This window comes from Podarcis gaigeae, assembly GCF_964106915.1.
Source record: "Podarcis gaigeae genome assembly, chromosome: 2".
Taxonomy (NCBI): domain Eukaryota; kingdom Metazoa; phylum Chordata; class Lepidosauria; order Squamata; family Lacertidae; genus Podarcis; species Podarcis gaigeae.
Genome location: NC_139679.1, coordinates 40,011,139 through 40,028,067, shown reverse-complemented (window position 1 = coordinate 40,028,067; position 16,929 = coordinate 40,011,139). Strand labels below are relative to the sequence as shown.

The 16,929-nt window shown below is 42.3% G+C and overlaps 1 protein-coding gene across 1 annotated transcript in view; it reads left to right on the top strand.

The window, feature by feature from the left end:
• The first annotated feature begins 2,911 nt into the window (after positions 1–2,911).
• MYOCD (myocardin) overlaps positions 2,912–16,929 on the top strand; it is a 220,826-nt gene continuing 206,808 nt past the window's right edge. Inside the window, 3 exon segments of the mRNA XM_083725808.1 lie at positions 2,912–4,546; positions 5,627–5,856; positions 15,285–15,360. Of these exon segments, the coding sequence (XP_083581934.1) occupies positions 5,807–5,856; positions 15,285–15,360 (126 nt within the window). The 5' untranslated portion in view covers positions 2,912–4,546; positions 5,627–5,806.

Genomic DNA, 16,929 nt, shown 5'->3' with positions numbered 1-16,929 from the left:
GGCGCAACCTGGCCAATGGGACACAGTCCAAATGGTTCAAGGGACCTATTTATGCCCATGCACGTGACCCAGGGCTTCCTCCTTTGGCGTGTGCATTCAGAACACCCACCCACCTCTCCCTACTTTTAGGGCTTTGCGCTTGACCTTGCTATGCTGTCGTGTGTCATCTGTTGTTGGGACAGGGGCACAGCAGGAATTTTTCCCACTTGGCTGATTGGCTGTTGCCATTTGGGTTTCGTCTGCCACATAGCAAATCGTCACAACTTGTAAGGTTGTGGATAGGCTGGTTCAGGGGATAGGAATGGGAGAACGCTATCGCCATCCCTATGTGAAGGGTATTCCATTAAAGGAATCCAGGGACTTGATGGTTTGGTCAACCCCTGAGAGGGGGTTGTGACCATGCCTGAGTCCAGGGGGACATTTGGGTGGTGGAGTTAGCCCATTCCCAGCTTTCCGCTTATCCAGGTGTTCACCCTTGGCTGACCTATGCTGGAACCCTGGGTCAGCGCTACCTGCATGGCAGGGAGCTAGTCAAAACAGAGCCTATGCAACCAGTCACTTTCTGTAATCAATAAAGTTGTGGCCTAAATTCTGCCAAAAACCAAAACCAAAATTTGTGGCAGAAAGATATATCCAAATTTGTCTGGCAGGGCAAAAAGCCCAGAATAAACTTTAAGATACTTACTGATTCAAAAGAAAGAGGGGGATTTGCCCTGCCAGACCTAAGACTGTACTATGAATCGGCAGCTTTCTGCTGGTTGAGAGACTGGCTACTACTTGAAAACGCAGACATTCTGGATTTGGAAGGTTTTAATAACATGTTTGGTTGGCATGCATATATCTGGTATGGGGAACAGTTGTGGACCACAGGTATAAAATTTACGGCTTGTAATGCCTTAAGAGAAAACATTATGAAAATGATTTATAGGTGGTACATGACCCCAGTCAAGCTTGCTAAGATTTATCATTTGCCCAATAATAAATGCTGGAAATGTAATGAGACTGAAGGTACCTTCTTTCACCTTTGGTGGACCTGCCCGAAGATTAAAGCTTTCTGGGAAATGATTTATAATGAAATTAAGAAAGTACTTAAATGTACTTTTCATAAGAAACCAGAGGCATTTCTTTTGGGTATGGTGGGCCAACTGGTGCCAAGGAGGGACAAGATCTTTTTTATGTATGCCACAACGGCAGCAAGGATTCTACTAGCAAAGTATTGGAAGACACAAGAGCTACCCACGCTGGAAGAATGGCAGGCGAAAGTGATCGACTTTATGGGACTGGCAGAAATGACCGGCAGAATCCGTGACCAGGAGAAAGAAACTGTGGAGGAAGATTGGAAGAGGTTTAAAGTATATCTTAAAAATCGCTATAAAATTGAGGAGTGTTAAAGTGTGAAGGGAAAGGAAGATGTATAATTACAGCTATATTTATTCTTTTTGATTTAATGTGATATTGAATAGGAGAATAAGTTTAAACTTTAATTGGCTAAAAGAGTTGCTGAAAAATTTATGAAACTAGGATGCAAAAGGGGGAAGGTATGGGGAAGTCCGAGAAAAGAGGCTTACGAAAAGGAGGTTAAGAAAGTAGGATTTATGTTTTTTGTGTGTGTCTGTTGTTGTATGTACTATTTAGTGTTGTTGTGTCGATAAAATTGGAAAATCAATAAAAAATTATTAAAAAAAAAAAACCAAAACCAAAATTTGAGTCATGTGTGAATTTATTTAGGAGGGAGGTTTCTGGGTCTGAACACGCAAATAACATCCGTGGCATTTTGGAGAGTAACGTAAGCAAGAAGGAAGATCTTTGCTTCAAGGATAAATTTTGACAAGGATGGAAGGAATAGGATGATGTAACATGATATGAATGCGAGAGAATGCAGGCACGTTATACTTGGGTTGTAATCATATACTGTACACAATTACTGTAGAAATTGTTGGGGCTTACTTACTACATATGTATGCTAATAGAGGGAGATTCATTTCCTAATAAATGTGTACATTTTGCCAAACAAGACAAGCTGAGGTTTGTCTGCCTAGATATGTACTATACTGCAACTTGCTTAAAAAGAAAATTTAAAAACCTGGTAAAATTTTTGTTGAGCTTTCTTTTTGTTTAATAAAAGAGAAACAATAAAGATAAAGCTGAGTATGTGAGTCACTTGTCTCTTGCTACCAGAGGAGATGAAGGTTGCAGCTTGTTCCTCTTCATGCAGCCGAAAGAAAGACTGCTTTCCTACTAAGATATTTGCAGATTAAAAGGCAAAAGGATCAGTTTTTGGAATACTCCACTGATGTTGCAAACCCCCTTGTTAATAGACATGTCTTGGTTTGTTACCTCATTTTAATTAATCATAAAACAACGATAGCTGCCAAATATGGAGTCTGGACCCAGGCCTGCAACTGAGTTGAAACCCTTAAAATATACTATTTATGGTACTTGAGGTTTAAAGCTTCAATTTCTTGTATAAACCTTGCCTTTCCTAAGAATTATGCCATGTGTGTATAAGCAGATTTATCTTGACTTCCAGAGGTGCTCCAGCCCTCCTACAAGCAGAATTCACATTTGTATATGTTTTGAAAAAGCAATGAGGTGGCTATGTTGCTTTTTCATACAAATGGTCCTTTGCTGTCACACTGAGAAAAACAGGTTTCCTAATAATGTATATAAGGCAGGGCTTGCTTCTGACTGTATGTGCCCCATATAGCTGTATTGGCCTTTTCTTACACTTTTCTTATTTATAGAGCTGGTGTGGCAAAAGGCCATAGGAAAAGTAGATTCCTCATGAGGTGCTGACAATGAGACAATGTCCTCCACCATAATGTCCATGTGTCCATCTATGCTACTGTGCAGCATAGATATATAGAGGCATTTCTTCTACACATGCATGCACACAAAAGCTTATACCAAGAACAAACTTGGTTGGTCTCTAAGGTGCTACTGGACAATGCTTTTATTTTTATTTCAACTGCATTAGACCAACAAGGCTACCTACCTGAATGGATAACTACAGTCAGCAAAGATGATTGTGCAAATATAAAGCTAACCAGTTAGCTCAGAAAAAGGGAGTGGGAATCATCACATGAGAGGAGGAATGGAGGGTTGATGAGAATGCTACACTCCCATTTGGCTACACTATGTTTGCAGGTGGACTATGTTTCAGGAATAGATCTTGTTGCTGATCGTAGGCCAGAAGAAGGCTGAACAATTGCTGCAGGAAGGAAAGGCAAGCATGTCTTAATGTGCACAGTCAGGGCTTTTATTTCAGCTGGAACTCGCCAGAACTCAGTTCTAGCTCCTCTCAGGTGGGCACCATTGCCATTATAAAAGAACAAGGTGGGCATTCATAGTGAGCTCCAGCACCTCTTTTTCTAGAAAAAAGCACTTTGTACAGACTGTGTAGCAGGCTGAGGCCACATGCAAATTTTAAAATATCAGATAATCAAAACTATTTGCTACAGTCTAGGATTTCTCAAACTCTCTAGCCGTGGAGCCCTCTTGAGAGGGATGAAGCTTATTGAGGCCTACTTCTTACAAAATGGCAGCATCTAGATGTTTGCCACAGAAATCTCCTTGTGGCCACACATTCTGTAGTTCAAGTTTCTTTAAGTTCCCAACTTTAAGCATATTTTGCTAATCCAGAGGTGTGGTGTTTTTTTTTAATTGCATTACACACACCTCAAAGTGTGTAAGTGTGTGTGTGTGTGTGTGTGTGTGTGTGTGTGGTCATTTCTTCTTCCTTTCTTTTTTCATATTTAGTTTGTATCCTATTCCTTCCTCTTCTTTACTTTTTAATTCCTTTCCCCTGTCCCCTTTACATTCATTTTACCCCACTTCAGCAGCTTCCTTCTCAATTCTAGTTTGCTGTTGTTTAAATATTCACATTTAACTTATTTCCTTCAAATGTCAGTTCTTTCTCCTCAGGGAAGTCACACCATAGAACATCTTCTAAGCTCCACTTCTGTTCTTCCACCCCTATATGGACCGTGAAAACACACACACACACACACACACACACACACACACTCCAGTTCTACAGAAGAGGCTTCTTGGCCTGATAGGAGACTGCTTGTGACAGGAGAAGGTTTGGGGTGTGTGAGAGAGAGAAAGAGCACCTGGGAGTGTGAAGCAGAGGAGTCAGAAGATGCTGCAACGCCAGGAAGGAAGCAAAACAGAAAGTCTTGGCTCCACCTAACTTTAGACTAATGACAGTGCCACCTAGGGATTAATAATTCATAGCACATTATTTTCCTCACAGGGCCATTTCGTGTTATGTGCCTAAACAAAGAATCTCTCTCTCACACACAAACACCCACCCACATGCTTCCAGCCTTTGAATGGGAGCAGAAGTGCCTGGGCCTCTGATTTATCACAGATTACATATTGAGTTCGCCCCCTACATTTCCCTGAGGCTCTTCTGAAAACTCTCATCTATTGATCCTGAAGTACCTCACTAGGTCCAGGGCTTTTTTTGAGCCGGAATTCAGTTCCGATGCCTCTCAGGTGGCTCCATTGCCATTATAAGAGAACGAGGGAGGCGTTCATGGTGAGTTCCGGCACCTCTTTTTTAAGAAACATAACACTAATGAGACCTTTCAGGAATATTTCAGCTAAAAGACAGTTTTGCAAACTAAGGAGCCTCAGTTGTTCGCTGGGGCAGCTGGATTCTCTGACGAAATCAGTTGTGACTTTTTTTGACAGCTATGCAGCTGAGACACTGACAGTCACAGGAGCCCTGAGGGAAAGAGTTGGCAACTCAAGTAGACAGGAGGGAGCCAAACAAGGTTTCCTTTCTGTGTCTCTAGCTGACCATGCCTCAGTTTCCCCATAGCCTCCTTTCCCTGAGGCTTTTCACTCCTAAAAACCTTCCACTAACAACTGTCTCTTTCGCCTCAGCCACCATGTCCTTTTGTGACATCACAGGCCATTCTCAGCCGATGGCAACAGCTAGGGGAAGCATCAGCATAACTTCCCCAGACTTGACAATTGTGGGGCACCTTAACATCAATTTATTCATTTATTACTTACTTCTCGTCCAGGCAACACTTCACGAGTACTGATACCAGGCAAGGGAGCATAACATAATGTTCAGGTGTTTAATCTTCCATTATCTGTCTTTGGAGAAAAAGATAGCATGCACACTAAAGCTAGATGCATTTAGAAAGCCATTTTGTTCAGAAATATAAGCAGACTTGCTTAAGTGTGGCAGTTCTCTTCATGGCTTTCACAACTGTTCTTGAAAAAGCCTAACCAATGTCAGACATCCCTCAAGGGAAAAAAAACCAAGACAAGGAGAGGGATGGTTACCACCCAACAGCATCCGCCAGGCACCACCACTGGCTTCAGCGTGCCAACTTCCGTTGGTTTAATCTATTCATGAATACCCACCAGTTTCCTTTCACATATCACATTGATGTACATACACATATTTGCCTCAACCATTCACCCTCCAAACCTCCCATTTTCACACACAAACATACACCAGCCAGCATCCATGAAGAATGCCAGTGGACACATTCACTCACCATTCATTCACATTTGTGCCTGGCTTCAACCCACAAATATCCACCAACTTCTGAAGGTGAATTTCAACCAGCTTACATCCACAAATATCCATCTGCTTCAGACTTGCAGCATCCACCAGCTTCTGAAAGTGAGCTCCAGTAGCTTTCGCCCAAGAACATCTGCCAGCTTCTGCTAAGTCCATCACTAGACATTGGCTAACTTCCGACCTTGGATATCATCCACCTTGAAGGGCGATCCCGCTCAGCAAGTGAACTGTCACACCATAGCACCCTGCAGCTAGATGATCACCTTCACCTTCCAATTCACCTCCTCCAAGAGGAAGAAGACAAGGTAATGCTGATTGTTATAGCTGAGGTTGCCATGCGCTTTGATGACATCACAGGTAGTCCATAGCCAATGGCAGCAGCTGGGGAGGTGTCATCATAAACACAGGCCTCACAGTTGTGGCTGCAATGATTTCTTTGTGTGTTTTATTATTTAAATGGTTTGTAAGCCACCCTTCATCTGTACTGATGGGGGCCTAACTGGCAAAATGAGAGGGAAAGGAGAAAAAGAACAAGAGATGGGGAGCTGCTTACCAGCTTGCTATCCATCTCTTTTACAAATTTTTAATGCAAATAAGTTATTGCAGAACTTCTCTGGAAAGTTCACAAATTTGACTAAATGTGTGTGTATACAGCCCCCTCTTTTTAAAAAGTCAGCATATCATTCAGATAACTGTTTAGCTGCCATGGCTTTTAGTCTGCTTTTAGCTGGATTGCCATGGGCTGGGATGGTTGTGTGAAAGCTGCCCACTTGACTTTCCCAGACCATTGCAAACCATCTGAAAATCTGTGGTTACCATGGCATATTACAGTGTGATATTGGCACATCTTATAACAGGTGACTCTTGAAACCAGCTCAGTTCATGGCAGTGCAACTGAATCAGTACAGGCTGATAATAAAAAACAACCCAGGCAGGATTTACAGGCTCAGCCATTTGGCTCCTGAGCATGTGACTTTTGCAAACTCAAAAGAAACTTCAATATCTACAGGGGTGGGCTCCATTTCAACAATTGTTGGAAGATTTATTCCTTTTGCATAAATTGTAGAGTTGTTTGTTGCAGCTTGAAGAGTTTTCTTTTTTGCCAGCCTCAGCCTATTACCTGCACCCCTTTTACGCTTGGAAATGTTCCTCATGCTGAGAAGGTAATGGGTGGAGCTGTGGTTAAATGCAAGGAGTCAACCTCTTCTCCAACAGCTGGTTTCTTTACATGACAAGCTGGCATGCTGTTCAATGAGTGCTTATCTGTCTCTCATTGGCGGAGTCTTTTGCCAGGCTATCCAATTGCAACCCTTCTTTTCTTCCTTCTTTCTCAGAAGTGGAGCTGCTCCTTGTGCTGTGCAAAGAGGAGATATGTGCATACTGTACATAAATCCTGGAGGTAACAAAGACAGATCAATGAGCTTAGGAAACCTTATACATGTATACAGGCAGCACTTTGCTCTGTTTCAGCCACTTCTATGCCTTAACATATAGGGTGCTCTTTTCCTTAGAAAACTTTGGGACCAACCTAGCAAGAACTGTTTATTAAAAAGGCACATAAAACGGTTGTCTGGTTAATTGCAGGCAGATAGATCAAAGAAAGCTCTACGAATTTCAAGATTCTGGAACTGGTTCTGCAGTTGGCACTTTCTTTAATAGGAGTTAGTAATGTGTATTATTTCAAAGTGAACATTATTCTCAACTGGCTGAAGTGCTGAGGGAACAAAAAGGGCAGGAAGGGAACGGAACACAGTAAGTTAGCCCAGTAGACACTGACTCTGCAAGAGCTTGATGCTAGCTTGCTTCACACTACATTAACTCAGAAAGAGTTCAGGCAATTGCCAGCTAGTCATTTTGTCTGAGAACAGTCAGAATCTTGCTGGTACAACACTGAAAGTTTATTCTGCCTTGGTACAAACTTACATGTGGTAACTTAAACACATTTTTTATTCTTCTCAAAGTTTAATTTTAAAACACAGCTGCTCTTGAACCTATGAAGAACACCAAAGTATTAATTCTTATTATACTGTGCCAGGTTCTTATTGGTTGCTTGCCTAGTTTTCCAAGTCTTGAGATAAGTTGACTCTTTGCCTGTTCTTAACTATTAACTGTCCTCAAGCATCCATCTGACCTTTTTTTTAGCCTACACATCAGAGCATTTTGCTGTTTCTTTGTAGCAAACTGAACTTCTCAGAACCACATAGGGTTACTGATGTTCAAGGATGCAACAAAAGCTAGCAGAATGGGAAAAAATGCATTTGTACATGTTTTCCAAAATTATAGATGCCCCCTCTGAGCAAATGAAAGCTGTTTACTAACTTTATTATGGAAATATTCTCTTTTTCAGTACCCTATTTCAGCTTTGCATAGCTTGGCTCATTGCTGAGAGAGTAGGTACATTTGAAATGTGCATCTCTGGACCTTCTTTAATTAACAGCTGTCAGAGAAGGGGTCCCTTTTCATTCGTCTCACTCTTGCTTTGAACAGTGTGATTCTAGAGTTGCCCCCCCCCCAATGTAATTCTAGACATTCAGCAGGTTCTGCATTTTGTCACTAGCAAAGAGAGCAGGGGAGGCTCCCACAGTATCTTCCACAAACTTGGGCAGGAATTCCAGACGGATGTTTGCTCCAATTTTTAAGTAGTACTCCAAACTCTGAGATACATTTCCAAATATTTCTGTTCCTTCAATATTCCCTTTGTGCTCTAAACTTATGTGTATCATGGAGTTGCATTTGTTTCCATGGCAGCTGTCTTGATTTACACATTTATAATTAAGTTTTCTGCCTGGAACTCTTTCACAGTACTACCTTTAGGGGCTTTGCTTGCTGATAAAATGTTTTCTAAGTGATAGATGAGCAAGGACAGTTCCTGGTCCCTAATTGTGAGCACACCTTTAGATGAACGAAATGTAATCCAACTTTTCTAGTTTGTTGGACCGTATCTACCAAAATCATACCAAATTATTTGCTCAGTAATTTACGGTAAAGTGATATGGCCAGTATATGACCATCCAAATTTCCCCAGCTGAATGACTTAGGTCGCTGTCTACAAGTGGGCATGGTTAAAATGACAATCTTGCATGAGACTAAATTAAATTTGAAGCCATGTGGCTAAATCTCAAAATCACCAGGCTACTAAGGGCACTTTCAGACTATTCAGACATTTTGCAATACGGATAGTGATGGGAAAATGTGCTGGAAAGTGTGAATTTACTAATTACATTTTTATAACTGCCATTCATCTGAGGATCACAGGGCAGTTTGCAATATAAAAACACAAAAATACATACCATAGTAACAAACAGAAACAATACTCACCCCACAGTTTAAGAAGCCATAGATTGATTAATTAGCCAAAGGCCTGGGAGAAGATGAATGTTTTTGCCTAGTGCCTAAAGATATATAACGAAGGCACCAGGTGAGCCTCCATGGGGAGAGCCATCACAGAAAAGGCCCATCTTCAGAGGCAGCCCTATGTATAACGCATTGTAGTAATCTAACCTAGAGGTTACCAGAACATAAACGACTGGTGTAAGGCTATCCCTGTTCAGTTGGGGGTCAGCTGAACCACCAACCAAAGCTGATTTAAAGCACTCTGGGACACTGAAGCCACCTGAGCCTTAAGCGACAGCAGTGGATCCAGAAGTAACATCCAGCTATGTACCTTCTCCTTCAGAGGGAGTGTGCATGCTTTCATTGAGATTCCTGCATTGCAGGGGGTTGGACTATGATTCTATAAGAGCAGGAAACTTTCCATCCACCTAGTCAGGGAACCAACCGCTAATAGTGTCTCAGTCTTATCTGTATTGAACTTCAGTATATTGGCTCTTATCCAGGCCATTACTGAGGCAAGACAATGGGTCCAGCACATCCACTGTCACATCCACAGATGTAAAGAAGTAGAGCTGTGTGTCACCAGCATATTGCTGACAACATAATCCAAAACTCTGGATGACCCCACTCAGCAGTTTCATGTACATGTTAAACTGCATGGGAGATAAAATTGAACCCTGAGGATTTCCACATTGAAGGCTCCATGGGGCTGAATAGCAGTCCCCAAGCACCACCCTTTGGAAACGATAATCCAAATAGGATGCTATGCACCCCTAACTCAGATAGTCGCTTCGAAAGGATACCATCATTGATGGTATCGAAAGCCACTGAGAGGTTGAGACTGAATAGGGACACATTTCCTCTCCCGATATATGTCATGGGGTGACCAAAACAGTTTCTGTGCCAATGGGCCTAAACCCTGATTGAAATGGATATAGAAAATCAGTTTTTTCCAAGAGCCCCTGGATCTGGTCCACGACCACCTGCTCAAGAACTGTGCCCAAGAAGGGGTGATCGGCAACTGGCTGGTAATTAATTAGATTTTCCAAATCCAAGGAGGGTTTATTGAGCAGTGGTTTTATCATTGCCTCCTTCAAGCAGGCAGGGGCCACCTCCTCTCATAAGGAGACATTGACCACCTTTCTAGCCAGCCCACTGTCCCCTCCCTACTAGTTTTTATCAGCCAAGAGGGACAAGGGTCCAGAGTACAAGTGGTCACCCTGACCGATCTAAGCACCTTGTCCACATTCTTGTACTTAACTGACATTCATCCAACACAACATGATTAGACAGCACTCTTGTCACTTCTTGAGGTTCATCTGCTGTAACAGTGGAGTCCAGGTCATGGTGGATACAAGCAATCTTATCCTCAAAATGCTTTGCAAACAAGTCACAGCGAGCTACCGTCAGTTCTGTCACCTTCTCTGGACCAGACTGTAAAAAACCCTGCACTACCTGGAAAAGCTCTGCCAGATGGCACAATGAGGATGCAATGTCTACCTTCTTTGCTGCCTTCACTGCCATTAGGTAGGCTTGATGATGAGCCCTCATGAGTGTTTGGTTGCGTTCAGCTGGTGTTTTCCTCCACTCGCATTCAAGTCACGTCCCAGCTTGTTTCCTTGCCCTAAGCTCTGGAGTATACCAGGGAGCCAAATGGGCTTCACAAAGCAGGAGAGGGCACTCAGGATGATGGTGTCAACAACACTACCATTTGGATGTCCCGGAGGTTGATCAGGGCTTCGACAGGAGCACCGGTCATAGCAGCTGGAAAATCCCACAGAGCCATCTGGAAACCTATTGGATCCATCAGCCACCAGGGGCTTACCAGCCCAAGAGATTTCCATTCATGAGCCTTGCTCTAGAGCAGTGGTGAAATTTTTACTCCAATATGATTCCATTGACACCATTCAGTACATCATGGTCATTCCTCAGGAATCCACAGGGTGGAACTGAGTTTTAGGAGGCAAATACTGTGTTCCCTACATTAGGGTGGGTGACCTTGTGGGTTTCAGTGCCCATTGGCTCTTACCCTTTGCTTCACTGGCCTCATAGCTCACTACTGGTTTAACAGAGTCAGTTTCTATTTCCTAGTTATTCAACTATCCCTTAGGTGTGTGCAGTGCTAGGTTTAGGGTGGAGCAGGCGGTTACCCCGCACAGGGAACTGAGCCAAGGGGGTGCAAAAATGAGACAATTAATAATTGAGAATATCCATTGGAGGTTACCAGATTTTGGGCTCATCCAGGGCGCCCTGTTATGAAAGACTACCAAAGTCTGCCCCTGGGTGTGCAACATCTTGCCTGCTCCTCTCCCCTTTTTTATTGAGCAGCACCCAGTCTACAATATGTCTATGTATCACACCTCACTCTGCCATCTCTTCTGGTGTGCTGCCTTAGCTGTTTTAGTACACATGTTGCATGATCCTAGGCATTTTTATCGAGAAGGAAGACCAATTAGAGTTCAGGGGGCTGACACACAAGTAAGTGTGCTTAGCTTTGCAGCCTTAGCGACAGGGTTAGTCCTGTGGCTCATGAACATCCTGCATGGAGGGAGGGTCATCTGCCAACATCAAGCAGAGAGTTAAAGTATTCTGGAAAGGCCCAGAGCACTTTTTCTGTGGCTTTTGCTGTTATCTGAGCCCTGGGAAAGGAGACTCCTCCTCTTTCTCTTCCTTAACTCTTCCAGAGGCAAGCATGCTGCCGTTTGGTGATTTGTCCGGAGTGCTGCTATAGGCTTTCTGCCCAAGCACGGCAGAAAAGCCTTCCCCAGCCCTCTTTTGTGCTTAGGAACAGACTTTTCCCCTGTGCATGAAGGACTGTGGAGGAGTTGCTAATTCAGACTCCATAGTCTTGTTGCCTGTAGCATGTGTGCTGTTCCCTGTGTGAAATAAACAGACTGAGCCTTCCTATTCACTTGGTGACATTGCCAAGGGAGGGAAAAGCAGTTCTGCTAGCCCCACTGTCATCTCCTGCCACAGGTAAGGAGCGTGTGTGAAGAAGACATCCTGGCATTAATTTTGCTTTCTTTCTGATTTGGATTGGAAGAAGTTAAGTTGTTCTCGGAAAAAGCAGCTCCCAGGGTTTGTCTTATTTCATCTGCACCAGCTCCTTTCACTCTGTTTTAAACCACTTCTTCCTGTGCTTCTATTTAAAAGCAAGCACCACTGTTCTTTACTAAATGTGGGTATACTCCTTGGAGAAACAAAGAAGTCACAGCTCCAAAAGATCTGCCGAAAAACTGTTGTTCAGCTGAAGGTCCTCCCAGGTAATTTATGCTTCCTTGTAGTTTGCTTTACTGTGCCACTCATTGTTTTCTCTCCCACGTTGTAATGCAATCATAGACTCACATCATGCTTGGATCCTCTAGTTCGTCTGTATCAATGAGAGCAGGAAATTTATATCAGGTGTATTGTTGCTTCCCCCCTCCTGCAAAAGTCTCATGAGTTGATCTTCCAGGTACATTGAACACATCTGAAGAAATACATTATATATTCACTTATAAAACATGCATTAGCTGTATATGGGGACATAATTATGTGAACACAGATTAGACATGTACACAGTGTACAAATTGTGTACACACAGTCTTAGAGTGTATAGATGTATATATATGCACACATATTAGCATGTACACATATTGAATATAACAGACACATGCAAAGTAAGATCTATATGGGCTATTTGGGCATGGAATGCACACCTACCATTGTACATAATAGTATGTGCACATAACAGAAGAAAACATGCAGGGGTTAAGTTACACACACACACACACACACACACACACACACACACACACACTTGATTCTAGCTTGACTGCATATATACAGGAAATAATTAAATGCCAGAAATGGCAGGAGAGAGCTGGGGAGTCCTTGCTGGCAAGGAGCTGGCAAGGAGACCCTCCCTGGAGAACGAAGAGGACATCAGTGAGGGAGGAAGAAGCACCAAAGAGACAAAAGGTGCAGCAGGGCCTCCAGCTTCCTGCCACTCACAAAGTTTCAATTCTAGCTGTGGATATTATTGGATACAGTATTTTGGGTATGGATTGAAGAGAGAGCTGCAGAGAGGGCATTTAAAGGGCATCAATTTCAGTTACATGTGCGGGGCCCAAGAATATAACCCCTGCATAAGTGGGGGGATGCTTATATACACACACACGGAGTGTAGATACATAAATAACTACTAAAATATAGGATATGCTGACACATTCTGAGGGCATTGAACACAAAATATGGAAGTATTTTTGTGAACCTGTTATTAAAATATACATCTCAAACTTTCCATTGAGGCCTTGGGATGTTTTTAATCAGTGAATTTTGAATTTTTCACATTTGTAAATGGCATTAAAGTTTACTATATAGTTTGGGAAGTGGTTTGTCGGTCTGCTTTTTTGTTTGTCCTCTATACATTTGGACATCTCTTATGCTATCATTGTCAAACTTGGCACAAGAATTTCTGAGGTGCAAGCGGTGCTCTTCGTCAATATATGTAGACATCTCAACTTAGGCACTATGCATGATCAACATTGCTGAATGGCTAGCATACCTCTTTGATTTATCATGTTCTAAATTCAAGCAATGGATTTCATCTTCCATTGATTGACTTTTGCCATCATGGCTATCAGCATATGCCCTAGCAAACCCCTTTGTGACTCACAGAAGGAATAAACTGCTCCTTATACAACTCCCAAATCCACAGGGCTTGAGGGAATCATGTTGTTTTGTTATCATCTCAATTCATGTTTTGCCAAAGGCTTGTCAGAATAACCTTTTGCTATCCCTGGCTAAGAAGAAGCATATACAGAGATGAGGATGCTGTTAGCAGCTTGGGGAAGGAGGGTGGGCTAGTGGTGCAGGGTTAAGACTTTTGAAAGCACCGCTTCAGCATTAACTAAATATTTATATTTCACAAACAGTTCAGTTGTGCACATAAGGAAATGTCAGGATGTGGAGTGGTGCCCCTGAGATCAGGGTCCAGCATTCAGTGTGTCTGTTAGCTTCATAGTCTGCTCCTGCTTTCTTTCAGGGGGGCTTTTATGGTGTTGACAAGTGTTCATACTCTTCCCTACTTAAAGGAAAACTTACCTTTAAATCACTAAGCTCTCCGCTTTCCTTTCCTACAGCTATGGGGAAGGGCCATGTCCCAAAGGGCAAAGCATGCAGAAAACATCTGTAGTAGTAGTAGATAAAGGTAAAGGGGCCCCTGACCATTAGGTCCAGTCATGGCAAACTCTGGGGTTGCGGCGCTCATCTCGCTTTATTGGCCGAGGGAGCCGGTGTACAGCTTCCGGGTCATGTGGCCAGCATGACTAAGCCGCTTCTGGCGAACCAGAGCAGTGCACGGAAACGCCGTTTACCTTCCCACTGGAGCGGTACCTATTTATCTACTTGCACTTTAATGTGCTTTTGAACTGCTAGGTTGGCAGGAGCAGGGACCGAGCAACGGGAGCTCACCCTGTTGGGGGGATTCGAACTGCCAACCTTTTGATCGGCAAGCCCTAGGCTCTGTGGTTTAACCCACAGCGCCACCCACAGTAGTAGTAGAGATGACTCTAATTAAGCAGCATATAAATTGTCAAAATAAAATTTAAAAGGTCCCAGGTTAAACCATTGGCATCTCCATGTGGGGCTGGGAGAGACCCCTGTTTAAAACTGGTAGAGCGCTGCTATCAGTGAGTATAGACAATACTAAGCTAGATGGACCAGCGGTCTGATTCAGCATAAGGCCATCTCTATGAGTCTGTATAAGCATATGTAAGGATAACTTGGGACCCTGACAATCTGGAATGAGTTGCATCCTCAGTTTATCTTCTCATGAATGGAGTGCACATGGAAATTTTTCAGGCCTGTTATTTTTCATCCCTAGCATGCTTCAACCTGCTTGAATTATCCTTTTGTTTGCTTTTAGTTCTCGTGATGTATTTTTGAATGGTGTCCCCCAGTTTGAAGTGACCTCTGGATTAATTAAGGTGGACATAATTACCAGGGGCCTCTTTTTAAAAACGTTTATTTATTTATTTACCAGGCTCTTTATTAATTTCAACCAATTTCATAGCTGCTCAATTGTCATGGCACTAAGGAACCATGGAAATAACCATGGAAAAAAACCATGGAAACTAAATGGACCAATGCTATAAAGCAGCTTCCCGTTTTCTTATTTAATTGAATATTACTGTGGGCTGAGTTGACAGCTGTAGTGCTTCACCTACCTTTCAACCTATTCATTTTTTGCTGGCTAAATTGAAACAAGTCTGCATCTTATCTAAACCTTGATATATGTGCCTTTTTGATGTAGGGAAGGAAGCATGTGAATTTACAACTGAATAAACAATAACTGCTACTCATTGTTAGAAAGAAAGTCCATCTTCAATTCTGTATCTCTCATTCCTACTTACAACAGGGAACTAACTACCTGCCCATTAAGATCTTTGGGTGAAGCTCTCCTTCATGTCCTGCCATCATCTGGGATTACACTGGTGGGTATACTGAGGAGGGTGATCTCTTTCTTTTGGGAGTTGTGTTTGGTCCCTTCTCTTTTTAATGTTTGATAACTTGTAAAGATGGCCTTGTATTTGGCTTTTGGCAGGCCTTTCATGGTGCTTAATTTCTCCCTCCTGGATTAGTTCATGCTGGCTGGCTCCTGTTACAGTGATCATTCTACATTATGATTATTATTGTTTATTGATGTTTTATTGTTGTGATTATTATTATAGCTCTGTTTTGTTTTCAATTGCTTGTGAGCTGCTTTGGAGGTTTTCAGCCTGAAAAGCAACACAGAAATATTGGTATATATAAAAAAAGAAAATAACACCCCAAAATCAAATCAGCCTTACAAAATAAATGTAATTTTAAAACTTGAATCCCACCCACAATTAATCAGCTAAAGTTTTAGTTGATTAAATCAATTAAAGTCTTCTGACATAAATTTAAAATATTTTAGCCACTGTAGCTGTGTGAACGAAAGGGTGGTTAGCATATCTGAAGGTTTACTAATCTTCAATAAGAGATTGTTGGAATCCACCTTAAACTGTAATTTTCTTCTTTTTCCTCTTGTGAGAGATCATTTGTTTCCAACTCATCTTGCAACATAGTTGGTGGATAGTATTTATATCATCTCAGGCCTGGCTGCATGCAAAGATCTATCAAAATCAGATGTTTTCCTCCCCAGGGTTAAATCAAATTTCCATCAGCCTAATTCCTAGACAGACATTGAGAACAGCTGGCATTTGCCAGTCTATATGAGTGCAGCTACTGGCCTGGCCCAAGTGTTATTGTATATAAACCTGTGTAGGTAGGTTTCTGAAGCTTACAGTGTTTGTGAGCTATCTATAGGTGGAAAGTTCTTGCCCTCTAGGGTTTACTGGGCATGTCTTATCCAAAGAGGGATTTGACAGAATGCTAAGAGACTAAATATCTTAGTTATGGCTTTGTTCTCCAGTTAACAATGAGTAGCTAAAAATATCTGACTTCATTTTACTTTCTGAAGGGGAGATGCTAAACTTAGTTTTGGATTTGCCAGATCCATGAATACACAGCCAAATAATTTCACATTTTTGCCAACAACATTTCATAAAACATGTAATGAGGATAAAACATACTGTTCTGGACGTCGGGATCTTGCTGTGCTATGATGCCAGAGCATTCCCTCATCACATACAAAGCTGCCTACTGCCACTAGGCCTCACTGCACATAGACAGAGAGACAAGCAAATAGACACACACACACCCCATTTATGCAGCTCCCCATGTTAGAGCTGTCAGATGATCCCATTTGGACATTGCCTCATGTATCAAACTAGATGGATTTGTCCAACAATTCCTCCCTATAAACCCAACTATGGCTGATCAGAAGCATCAATGCAATCTTCTGCATGAATCTCATGTAGTCTACTTTTTCTCTCTTCTAATATCAGATGACTGATTCATTGGTTTACTCCCCTCATTTGTAACTACACGTTCCTGATCCCAATCCAGCTTCTATCCAGCCATCTTTTTAAGCCATACAGTTTACTCTGTTAAATAGTCTTATCAGAAATCTCCTAGAG